This window comes from Ooceraea biroi, chromosome 10 (genome assembly GCF_003672135.1).
Source record: "Ooceraea biroi isolate clonal line C1 chromosome 10, Obir_v5.4, whole genome shotgun sequence".
In the NCBI taxonomy this organism is placed as follows: domain Eukaryota; kingdom Metazoa; phylum Arthropoda; class Insecta; order Hymenoptera; family Formicidae; genus Ooceraea; species Ooceraea biroi.
The window spans coordinates 1,435,901-1,446,394 of NC_039515.1; the positions used below are offsets into that span (position 1 = coordinate 1,435,901).

Sequence of the window (10,494 nt, forward strand, 5' to 3'; positions counted from 1 at the left end):
GATCGACGAAAGATGCATGTCGTTGGTCAACATCTTTGGTCGATAATAAAGTGTACGATAAAACGAAAGTAAATATACCAAGAAATATATTGCAGAGTAATAAAATTTATTTGCATGATTGCAGAATGACACGTGAATATCAACGTTGTGTATCATGATACCTTTCTAAACGTCCTGCTTCCAAACGGTGTCGTACAGATCCGTACGGCGTTGACTGAACGTCGGAATTTGCGCCCTGACCTCATCCACGACCTTCAAATCTGCAGCAATGTGTTATCTCGATGTACAGTTCATGCATATAATTCCGATATTTCATCAATTTTACAATTTTACCGTTTTATTATTCTCTTCGAAGGTGGCTTTATTACGTGCTTATGTTCACATATTGCAACCAAAAAAACATATTTTTTATTTCATATATTAAAAAAGCAACAAACTTTTACGTAGCAAATACAAGACGACTGAAGACTATTCTATACCGAAGTTCCGAAGTATCCCGGTTGTATCGAACTTGGAAGTACGCTACTCGCGTTACACCTCGCTGTTACTCTAGTTTCTAGCGTTACTAGTCTAGCAAAAATTAATTACCTATGTCAGAGACCACCATATCCTCGCCAGCATCCAATTCGTGAAGTATCTCACCCCAAGGATTGGTTAGCTGGCTGTGTCCCCAAGTGACGTATCCAGGCGGCGAGCCACGTGCTGGCGATACGCAAGCTACGTATAATTGATTGTCGTTTGCTCTGGCACGTTGCAGCAACGAGAAATGCAGCGGGCCAGTGGTCATATTGAACGCTCCCGGATATATCAACATTTGGCAACCTGACATCATAAACCAAAATTGCAAATGTGACGATTATTCAATTAACAACCCTGTTTTACCCTAAATCCTTAACACCTCAATATATTAGGTTGGCAAATAAGTTCGTTCGGTTTTTGCTTCGGTGCAACTTCTTTCCAATTCACTCTTGTTTTTCTCGATACTATCGCGCAACTTCAGAGTGCATTTAAAAGTACATGTTTCACATAACCTTTCTGTAAATTTTGGTTTGACTAACATCAATATTGTGTGTGCTGCGTAGCTGTAAAAATGGAAGTAAATAACGTGCATTATCGTCATATTTTGCTCTATTATTTCAAGAAGAGCAAACGAGCTGCAAAGGCTCATAAAAAGATATGCCGTGTTTATGGAGATGATGCCTTAACAGAACGCGTATGTCAAAAGTGGTTCACCAAATTCCGTTCTGGAGATTTTGACGTCAATGATGCGCCTCGCTCCGGTCGCCCGATCGAGATTGATTCAAGTAATGTCAAAGCTATCATCGATAAAAATCCATCCCAAGCACTTAATATATCTCATATAAAGCGTAGAAAACAATTTGCGCCAACTGGAATACGTTTCTCGGCTCAATGTGTGGGTGCCGCATGAATTAACCGAGGCCAACTTGGCCACTCGCATATCCATCTGTGATTTGCTGCGGAAACGTCAAGAAAACGATCAATTTTTGAAGCGGTTAGTGACAGGAGATGAAAAATGGGTCGTCTATGAGAATGTAACGCGGAAAAGATCATGGGGACACAGCAGCGAGCCACCACAAACAACCTCGAAGGCAGGATTGCATCCGAAGAAGATCATGCTCTCCGTATGGTGGGATTTCAAAGGTGTCACTTACTACGAGCTGTTACCGTCAAGCAAAACAATTGATTCAACCATATACTGCTCGCAGTTAACAAAATTGGATCAAGCACTCCGCAAAAAACGTCCAGAATTGATAAATCGAAAAGGTGTTGTCTTCCACCACAATAACGCCAGACCTCACACATCATTGACAACTCGGAACAAATTACTCAGTCTTGGCTGGGATGTTTTGCCTCATCCTGCGTATTCACCGGACCTGGCCCCTTCCGATTATCATTTATTCCGGTCGTTGCAAAACTCTTTAAACGGAAAAATCTTCAAGGATGAAGAGAACGTCAAAAGACACCTGGATTGGTTTTTCGCCGATAAGCCTCAGATGTTTTACGAACGCGGCATAATGAAGTTGGTGGAAAGATGGCAAGAAGTCATCAATAAAAATGGTCAATATATAATTGATTAAAATTTATTTCGTGTATCAAAAAAATTGTATTTTATTCCACCTTAAAAAACCGAACCAACTTATTTGCCAACCCAATATTATTCGAGAAGTCAAATTGCTTTAACTGATCGCTTGCAGACTGCAGATGTTGTAGAATGTTGCGAAATGTCACAGAATATAATTACAAGACGGCACTGGCGGATCCTGGGGGGTGGTTTTCGGGTTAAACCCCCCCCCCCTTCCAAATAAAGAAATCAGTTTTGCTGAATTGGTTTGAAAAAATTTATCAAAAATAAAATGGGATCAGAAGTGTCACCACGTCCTCGTCATTGATCCTGAAGTAAAAGCTAAGCGTGATACTAGAAAAATATTAAACCAAATAAGTTTGTCAAACCCCCCCCCCCCATTATCGACATCAGGATCCGCTAGTGCAAGACGGAGTTTATCGACATGATAAACTCTGGCACCTTCACGTCACTACGCGTGCTCGTTTACCTTTGTTTCTGTAGAGTCGTGCCAGCTCCTCAAATCTGATATCGTAGCAAATGCCGATGCCGATTTTGCAACCTCCCACTTCGAAGGTGGTAAGGGAGTTGCCGGCCGACAACGAATCGCTCTCGCGGAAAGTGATCTTTCCCTTGATGTCGATGTCGAACAGGTGCATCTGCAAACAAAAAACTCTTTGTACAAGTAGCGGTTTCGTTTAAATCTCGACAATCCTGTTGACAATGTTGTTAAATCGAAAAGCATACAGACACACTATTATAAACACAAAATAAAGCGTTTGTACCTTTCTGTACTTGGCCACGAGCTTTCCGTCGGGCGCCCATATGGTGCAGGTATTGTACAGTTTCCCGTCATCCCTCTCCGGTATCGTGCCGCCGATCACGTAGACATTGTTCCTCCTCGCCGCTCCGGACAACGCCACGCACGTCTCGCCATCGGGAATGCTCTCGGCGTACTTGGCGAAGTGAGCTATTTGTTTTTACATCGACATCACCGAGGAGCAATAAATCGATATGGGCGACACGCGCGTAAAACGCGCAGTGTACGAATATTTTTATTGGCAGCGAATTATTACATACAACATTTATATATATATGTTATTTTATATGTACTCGCTTCTCGCAAGGCTTTCGATTTTTGCACATGCATATATTCAAGAAAAAGAAAGAAGAAACAAGTGGGACGCGCCAAGTATCTCGTGCGCACGCGCGAGGTCGAATATTCGTGTTCAAATTTAAAATTAAATGCGACACGTTTGATTGGCCGCAGCATTAATTACTGCCACCATAAAAAAGGACTGCAAAGGCTGTGGTCCAGTTGATGCTTCAAATGCTTCAAAACATTTTCTTTCTTCTTTTTATTTGAAAGAAGAAGAAGGGGTGCAACTGAACCGCAGCTAAAGGAAAATATATTTTTTCTTTACAATAAATGTTGTTTCTGAAATATGCAGGAGTATAATTAAAATTATTATAAATGATTCGGAAGGAATAAAGATAGTAATAAGAGAAATTCGCTCGAGTTTGCTACTTTTGAAGTGACTTCCGAGATCTCGCGAGGCTGAAATTCTCTTAAATCTTTTCAATTTCGGTTAATCTTTTGGAATACCTCATCTCTCTTGCGTAATATTAAATATTATTATAATAAATTTCATTTGAAATCATTACATGTTCCGTACGGAGAATTAAAGCATTCGGGGAGCGTCACGATGTCGGCAAGTTCTTGCTGCTTGGCGCGCTCGATGAAAGAAATGGCCCGCGCGATATTCGCCGCCTTGTCCTCGCCGACAGCCAGTTGTACCAACGCTAAACGTAGCGCTGAAAACACGACGGTCTTGATTCAATTCTTTCGAGCTGCACTCTAATGTTACACTCTCTGTACTTAAATTAAAATTAGGTTAAACCGGAATATTGCACATGAAAAGAAAACTAGAAATGTAATCATGTAATGCAGGAAGAATGGAGGAAAAATTCAAGTAAAGCAAATTAAATATACGATATAACCTAAAAATGAGGGTCGAAGTAATCGGTTGGAACTGAATAATTATTTTAAGTTAATTCGCCTGTACGCGTATTAATTCGATTCGATTCGATCGTGGCTTACAAATGTCTCGATTCACGTTTGAATTGAAGTACAGTGAAGTATGCTTTGAATACAGTGATTAATGGCCAGTAACAGCCAGTAATGTCAATAATTACTTCTCCAGAAAATATATTATTGTTATCTGACAGTTATCTGACGATACAGGAGCTGTCACAATATCCCGTTCTTCGGTTTTTGATTATTATGCACAGAAAGACATGCAATTCCGAAGTTAGCGAAGAAATAACGGTATACGTACATGACATTGTTCTGATCCCGCGTCGCACAGCACTCGAACGCCACATGACAACGCTCGGGTTAAGTACTCCTTGTAGCTATCTCGATGACGTAAGGAAACCGCAAAATATGTTATTTACATTATGAAAAAAATATCATCTGTCCTAATTTCTTTGCTTTCACAGGAAAAAACACGTTTATTGTGGTCGCACGATATCCGCGAGTTGCTTCAAGATAAAGTTATTTTGCTTAGTACAGATTTTACTTATTTAATTTACTTACATTGTTTGGAGCTGTTCATTATTAAGAGACAGAGCTATTTGTTAAACGTTGAGTAACTCAAATCTAAATTTTACACTGGATAATATTTTGCGAGACATTTTGTTTGAAACGTCTGGCAAATTTTGAGGGAACATCTTCCCTTTTTTGCATAATTGCTTTATTCACATTTATAATACTAATTTAGTGAAATATTTCTTATGTACGCTCCCTTTGTTAATAGCATACAGAAAGTTTAATAAAATTTTCCTGAACGTTATACAATTTTAATTTTTTTATAGCCATTTTACTGAAACATTTTTAGCACGTTATAAATGGGATTTTTGGAGGTTTTTCTTAAAAAAAAGCTGTGTGAAAAAATAAGTTTTATTACGAAATAATATATACAAATAAAATTCTATAAATCAGTATAGAATGACATAAAACAGTATTCCGTTATCAGTTTTATATATTATCAGTTGTGTTATCGCCTACTGGATGACCGGGACCTGTGGCTTTTGGATTTTCTTCTGTCAGGAGATTCAAAATATCTAGATGCTTTATCCTCTCCTCTGTGTTTCTTCGACTTCTTCACCTTTCTTGCTCTATCGCTACTACTGGAGCGCCTATGCTTTGTACTTCTTCTTTTATTGTCGTTATCACTGTCAGACGAATCCCTTCGTCGACTTTTTGATTTCTTCCTCTTCTTCGATTTCTTACTATTATCATCTTCTCGGTGTTTCCTTTTTTTCTTCTTTATACTAGAATTATTGTGACTACTACTAGATGATTCCGATGACACTGATCTCCTTTTGCTTGTACCTTCCTTGCTCTTAAACTCCTCATATTTAGCGACATCTGAAATCAGTTTTATTAAAGATTAAAGACTAAAAAGCTTCAATAATTATATGTCAAACAACTATAGAAGGACTCTTAAAGAATATTCAATTAAAGTAGACAAGTACATAAAATCTATTATTAATATATAATATACAATATTTATACATATGTATATGTATTGTATATATAAGCAGTTTAAAAATTTAGAGAATACTCCAAGTCAATTAATCACTAATTTCAATACAGTTTATATTATTTGCTTAAGAATAAATAACTGCAATTTCATGAACTTTACAAGATAGTAAATTGTTATTCATTTAAAAATCCCCAAGAGATAATTGTTATATTTGTTATTTACTTAGGACTTTGGAATTTTTTATGAATTCTGCCTTTGTCACCGCTTGAACTGTGCATTCGTTGACAGATATGGTATCTCCACTGAGAGCCATTTTCACGATTAATCTTCCGACATCTTCATCAAAGCCTTCTATTTGGCCGTACGCGTGGGACTGCTTGCCAGCGATGATTTTTATAAAAGTTCCTTTCTCCATTCGTAACTCTTCCTCCTGCTTCTGAACTTTCCCATTCTGTTTTTGCAATGCCATCTTGTCCGCACCAAGCCCCATTCCTTTTGGCCGTAATTCAGGTACAACAGACGCTACAATTCTGCAAAAACAATATGTAGAAGTATAAAAAAGGTGACTGATGTAACCAAGAATATGCAGCGAAATTAAGAGCGTAATAAACACGTAGCATTATTAATTTCACATAAAACAAAGCTCGTACTTTTCATTTTTGCCGATCCCTTTGCCAGGTTTCCATCCCATTCCTCGTAACATTGCCAAACCGAAGGCATCTATTGGAATCTTCTCATAATCTTCTAATGTACTCTGTAAAGGAAGAGATAACATAATAAGTACAACATATAATTATACAATAGTTAATTATATAAACAATAGCATGGCATTATTGCATGGTGTATGAATTAATTCGGTTCTTTTTTGAAGAAATTGAGCCTTTATTACAAAAAGATAATAAAAAAGCATGTCAATCTCCGAAATATTCGTCATCATTTTCTAATACCAACTTTTTCTAACGTCATTCGCCATCTTTTCTCCATTTATCCGGCAGCTGAGAAATCTCCGTTCAAAAACAAGAAAGTGAGTAAAGGCTGAATAAAAGAGTAAAGGATGAATTGCTTGAAAGAAAGAAAGTGAATAAAAGCTCAACTTTAAAAATAAAGCACTGAATTAATTTAAACAACTAATAATAGCATATAACGTTATTAATTATTAAGAGTACTTACTTCTTCCATGCCCCTTAAATGTGCTTCTTCCGTTAAGGGTAACGTTAGATTGTCTAACTTGTCATCCTTTTTCTCCGCTGATTTAAGATCCTCTACAATTTCTCTAGCTGCTTGTTCTTCCAAAGTAAGACTTTTACCTTCCTTTTCATCTTGCGGTTCTGTTTTTATCTGTACATTAGATATATCTTTATTAATCTCCATTGTTATGTCTCCATTAGATACTTCTTTCGACTCTTCCTTGACTTTAACAGTCTGCGTGTCATTTTCAGTTTTTGTTTTTGGTTCGAAGATGTCAGCATCTATTTTATTAATAATTCTATCATGCCAAGTCTTGGGACCCAATAGTGGAATAATAAGGGGTGACTCTTCCTTGGCTTCTTCTCTAAAACAATAATGTGAAGGTTAACCTAGCAAATCGGATTGACAAGTATTGATTTCGAGCTTGGCTATAAATCTCCAACTTACCCGATTACCTTAATCGCCTTTCCGTCGAGACACTCGATGTAGTCTACCTTTTTCTTCTCCTGTGGCACTTGCTTGACCAACGTCGGTTTCTTTATGGATTTGGCAAAACCAAAGGAAATCTTTTTACCTTCTTCAGCCATTGTTAAACAGTTTGTTGCATTTACGTAGTACGATAGCAATATTCTTGGCGCAATTTTCACACCACGGTTGTATGCTACACATATGCTACATACGCGATTTTTCGTATTTTATGTAAATACTTCAATCAGAACGCGAGGATATACCCGATATCGATGCGACGCCGCAATTCAATCGGTGAATGGCTCCTTCAGCACACAGAACGCGGCAATGTGACGCCATGATTCATAGCAGAAGATCTGGACAAATTAAGGGCGGGAGCACAGACTTTTGCATAATGCATGAGGAAATAAACCAATCAGAATCCTCCATTTTTATAACGCAAAGAAAATAAACCAATCAGAATCCTTCATTTTTATCCCTGGATGAATAGAATGAACACAAGTTGGCTACACTGACTCTGTGTCCAGAGATTTTGTTTTTCCATCTGTTTTCGTTTGGCCAGCTTATCTCGTCAAAACAGTCGCTGTATCGAGTAGGGTTAGTTCATCGTACGTGCGTATTGGTGTAGACGGTCGTGAACACGTACGGTACGTGGGTATCTGATCATTTATCCATCCTCCTCGGTGTCGATAGAAGCGAGCAGCTCTTTCAAGACACCATCTCTCAATCAATGTTTATCAAATGACAAATGTGACTTGCGAACGTAATATCGTGCTACGTTCTAATGTCAATCTCGATGATTCTGATACGAAATGAAATAAAATTAAACTAACTTCCCGTTCACGCGTACGTTCAATCGCAACGCTGTAATAACGTATGCCAGAAAAAGCGACACGTCCGTCTCGTCGTTTCTTCCTGTAGAAAACGAGTACGGAGCTGTTGAGAAGGATTGAGGCTAGAATGGTTCGCGGCTGTTTCCGTGAATCGCGTTAGAACACACTAAGTGAGCCGGATCTAATCGAGCACGGATCTCAAGCTCAAGTTTCATGCCAACGTAACGTTTGTGGACAATGGATGGAGAGGATTTGGCAGATGTGGATCCACGGGAGTTGTTGGAGACTCTCCAGACGTACAGGAAGCTCGCGGATGATTTGGCGAATCATGACACGATCTTGAAGGTAAACGTGACCCAAATCATCAAGCTTTTACAAGTGATACATACGTATGACGTGTCTGCATCGACTTGTTATTGCTCTGTTGCAGGACAAAACGGTCTTGTCGTACTTAGCGTATGTCTTGGATGTACCTGATCTAGATGTGGTTGCTTTAGCTTTAGATACTCTAGAAGTGTTCGTTAAGAATGTAGATAATTATATACACATAACGTCTACGTTTGGCATACGTGAGTCCTTGGAGGCAATTATAAACAAGTACAGTTTGAGTGAACCAAAGATAGCCAGTCGAGCGCAGTGCATCAAGGATGACATAGAACGTATGAAACCACCTATATATAACTTGCGCAGTCGTTGCAGGCGAGTTATAGAGCCCAAGAAGCTGAAGACTCATGTAATAGTATTGCACGTTCAAGGTCTATTACCAGTGAGTACTTTCTGTGAATAGTAATTCCTTCAAAAGTAATTTCTCAATGTCACTTAGGTGAATAAATGATGATGAATTGATTGTAAACTATAATAGCAATAATAGCAATAATAATCGACTAGGAAACCCGCGCCCAACTAGAAACAATATTAATAAGAATCGAAGGCCTTGTTTCGCTGGTTGTGGATGTGGAGCATCAGCGCGTAACGATGCGTACCTTGAGTTACGTTACCGCGAAGCAGATTGCGGACGTGATCGATAAAAATTCAGACACTATGGAGGCAAGACTGGTTAAAAGGAACAAATTTAATCAAGAGTTTCTTGTAACATTGGTAAGGATTATTGCGAATCTTGGATTAATCTTGATTTTTAATCGTCAAGTGTGTTTTTTATTTATGATAGACAGCCTTCTGTTCATTAACCCTAGCTTCCCACTTTCAATTTTCACGGGCTTCCCACACTGGGGTACAGGCTACTCCACGTCGAACATTTAGTTAAAAATATAAGAAAAAATCAAGTGATTTTAAGTCTTTTTTCCATCAGTACATCAAGGAACGTGCCTATGCATAGGAAAATTTGAAAAAGAGAGTAGTTTATAAAATATTTGCTTGTGAAAAAAGATTACATTCAAAAATCGTGAATTACTTTATTTTACTTGGGGTTTCAGGCACCCCTGTGTGGGAAGCTAGGGTTACAATTACGATTGATCAAAGCTTTCTATTATTCATATATATAACAGAAACGTAATAATCTGTTTACAGATACAAGTAGGCGATTATAGCGACGGCGAGGAAATTCCTGACTACTTGCCCGAGGAGGAGGAAGAAGACGATAGGGAGGGTGTTGTCTCGTTATTTACCGGTTTAAAGCAAAGTGCTTCATCTTTGTATAAATCTACCGCCGAGTTTCTGAGTAATTCGTTTTATTGGTAAAATCCGTAGATTGTCTTACAATTAGTGATGAAACGATTGTTGATTGTTATGATTTGTGCGATTGATGTAATTATAATTTTAATTATTTAAATCTGTTTATCTTCTTGAAGAAGGACTGATAGCATTTTGTGCATATAAATAGCATACAATACCTAAAAAGGTATATATTAAAGAGAATGAACTGAGGGAATTTTTTGTATTAATCCAGAGTAATTTTGACTGTTATTAAATGTAATCATTTAAGAATCTCGCACTTTTGCCAGGACGTTTTAATGATGTATTATGATTGCAGCTGAAAATGAGTTTGACGATTTTTATAGTTTATTGTGAGTAATCTTGTACTTTCGATAGAAAATTGACTTGTACAGACAGAGATTTCTAAGCTTTTACATCTATATTTGTACAAAAAAAAGATATGTACGTTTTATGTATATTTGTATACAGTTATCTTTCTTATGTTTCGTATTTTAACAATTATGCATGTTCGAATTTTATAACTTGATTAAACATACATAAATACCAATTGTGCATATACAGGGTGTCCCAGACCTACCGTATCACCGGTTAATGGTAGATTCCTGAGGTGATTCTGAGACGAATGTTCCTCTTGCAAAATGTCGAGGGTGGCGTAGTTTCGGCGCTACGAAAGCTAGTTATCCTATCCTTGTGTAGA

The 10,494-nt window shown here is 37.9% G+C and overlaps 3 protein-coding genes across 8 annotated transcripts; 2 read left to right on the forward strand and 1 right to left on the reverse strand.

Moving 5' to 3' along the window:
- Window positions 1-85: 85 nt before the first annotated feature.
- On the reverse strand, window positions 86-7,656 carry LOC105274693 (omega-amidase NIT2). Of its 2 annotated transcripts, XM_026973225.1 has the most exons (9): window positions 7,270-7,656; window positions 6,805-7,186; window positions 6,285-6,388; window positions 5,857-6,164; window positions 3,749-3,898; window positions 2,869-3,053; window positions 2,574-2,742; window positions 589-822; window positions 86-260 (listed from the first exon to the last, which is right to left on the reverse strand). In XM_026973225.1, exons 1-9 carry the CDS (start codon window positions 7,407-7,409, stop codon window positions 166-168), a joined length of 1,767 nt encoding a protein of 588 aa, XP_026829026.1. In that variant the 5' UTR covers window positions 7,410-7,656; the 3' UTR covers window positions 86-165. The 2 variants fall into 2 exon arrangements, with proteins under 2 accessions (XP_026829026.1, XP_011329318.2); XM_011331016.3 differs by lacking the exons at window positions 5,857-6,164; window positions 6,285-6,388; window positions 6,805-7,186; window positions 7,270-7,656 and adding an exon at window positions 4,423-4,587 and having other exon boundaries at window positions 89-260.
- Window positions 3,905-4,938, forward strand: LOC105274692. 5 transcript variants are annotated; one of them, XM_011331015.3, is made up of 3 exons: window positions 3,905-4,222; window positions 4,329-4,511; window positions 4,586-4,936. In XM_011331015.3, exons 1-3 carry the CDS (start codon window positions 4,187-4,189, stop codon window positions 4,736-4,738), a joined length of 372 nt encoding a protein of 123 aa, XP_011329317.1. In that variant the 5' UTR covers window positions 3,905-4,186; the 3' UTR covers window positions 4,739-4,936. The 5 variants fall into 5 exon arrangements, 3 of the variants coding, with proteins under 3 accessions (XP_011329317.1, XP_019885740.1, XP_019885739.1); XM_020030181.2 differs by having other exon boundaries at window positions 3,905-4,212; window positions 4,313-4,511; XR_002192969.2 differs by having other exon boundaries at window positions 3,905-4,480; window positions 4,586-4,938.
- A 191-nt stretch (window positions 7,657-7,847) lies between the features above and the next one.
- On the forward strand, window positions 7,848-10,233 carry LOC105274699 (armadillo repeat-containing protein 1). The gene is made up of 4 exons (XM_011331022.3): window positions 7,848-8,468; window positions 8,554-8,889; window positions 9,012-9,221; window positions 9,651-10,233. The coding sequence occupies exons 1-4, from the start codon at window positions 8,361-8,363 to the stop codon at window positions 9,819-9,821; spliced, it is 825 nt and encodes a 274-aa protein (XP_011329324.1). The 5' UTR covers window positions 7,848-8,360; the 3' UTR covers window positions 9,822-10,233.
- The last annotated feature ends 261 nt before the right edge of the window (window positions 10,234-10,494 follow it).

What these genes read in the sequence shown, in the direction of transcription:
- LOC105274693 (XM_026973225.1), bottom strand. Translation starts at nt 7,409, where the DNA reads ATGGCTGAAGAAGGTAAAAAGATTTCCTTTGGTTTTGCCAAATCCATA. An exon ending in ATTTAAGGGGCATGGAAGAA is followed by an intron (nt 6,389 to 6,804) that starts GTAAGTACTCTT and finishes CTTCCTTTACAG; the next exon opens with AGTACATTAGAAGATTATGA. An exon ending in ACGACTCTACAGAAACAAAG is followed by an intron (nt 823 to 2,573) that starts GTAAACGAGCAC and finishes TTATGATGTCAG; the next exon opens with GTTGCCAAATGTTGATATAT.
- LOC105274699 (XM_011331022.3), top strand. Translation starts at nt 8,361, where the DNA reads ATGGATGGAGAGGATTTGGCAGATGTGGATCCACGGGAGTTGTTGGAG. An exon ending in ATCATGACACGATCTTGAAG is followed by an intron (nt 8,469 to 8,553) that starts GTAAACGTGACC and finishes GCTCTGTTGCAG; the next exon opens with GACAAAACGGTCTTGTCGTA. An exon ending in AAGAGTTTCTTGTAACATTG is followed by an intron (nt 9,222 to 9,650) that starts GTAAGGATTATT and finishes ATCTGTTTACAG; the next exon opens with ATACAAGTAGGCGATTATAG.
- LOC105274692 (XM_020030180.2), top strand. Translation starts at nt 4,266, where the DNA reads ATGTCAATAATTACTTCTCCAGAAAATATATTATTGTTATCTGACAGT. An exon ending in CTTGTAGCTATCTCGATGAC is followed by an intron (nt 4,512 to 4,585) that starts GTAAGGAAACCG and finishes TTGCTTTCACAG; the next exon opens with GAAAAAACACGTTTATTGTG.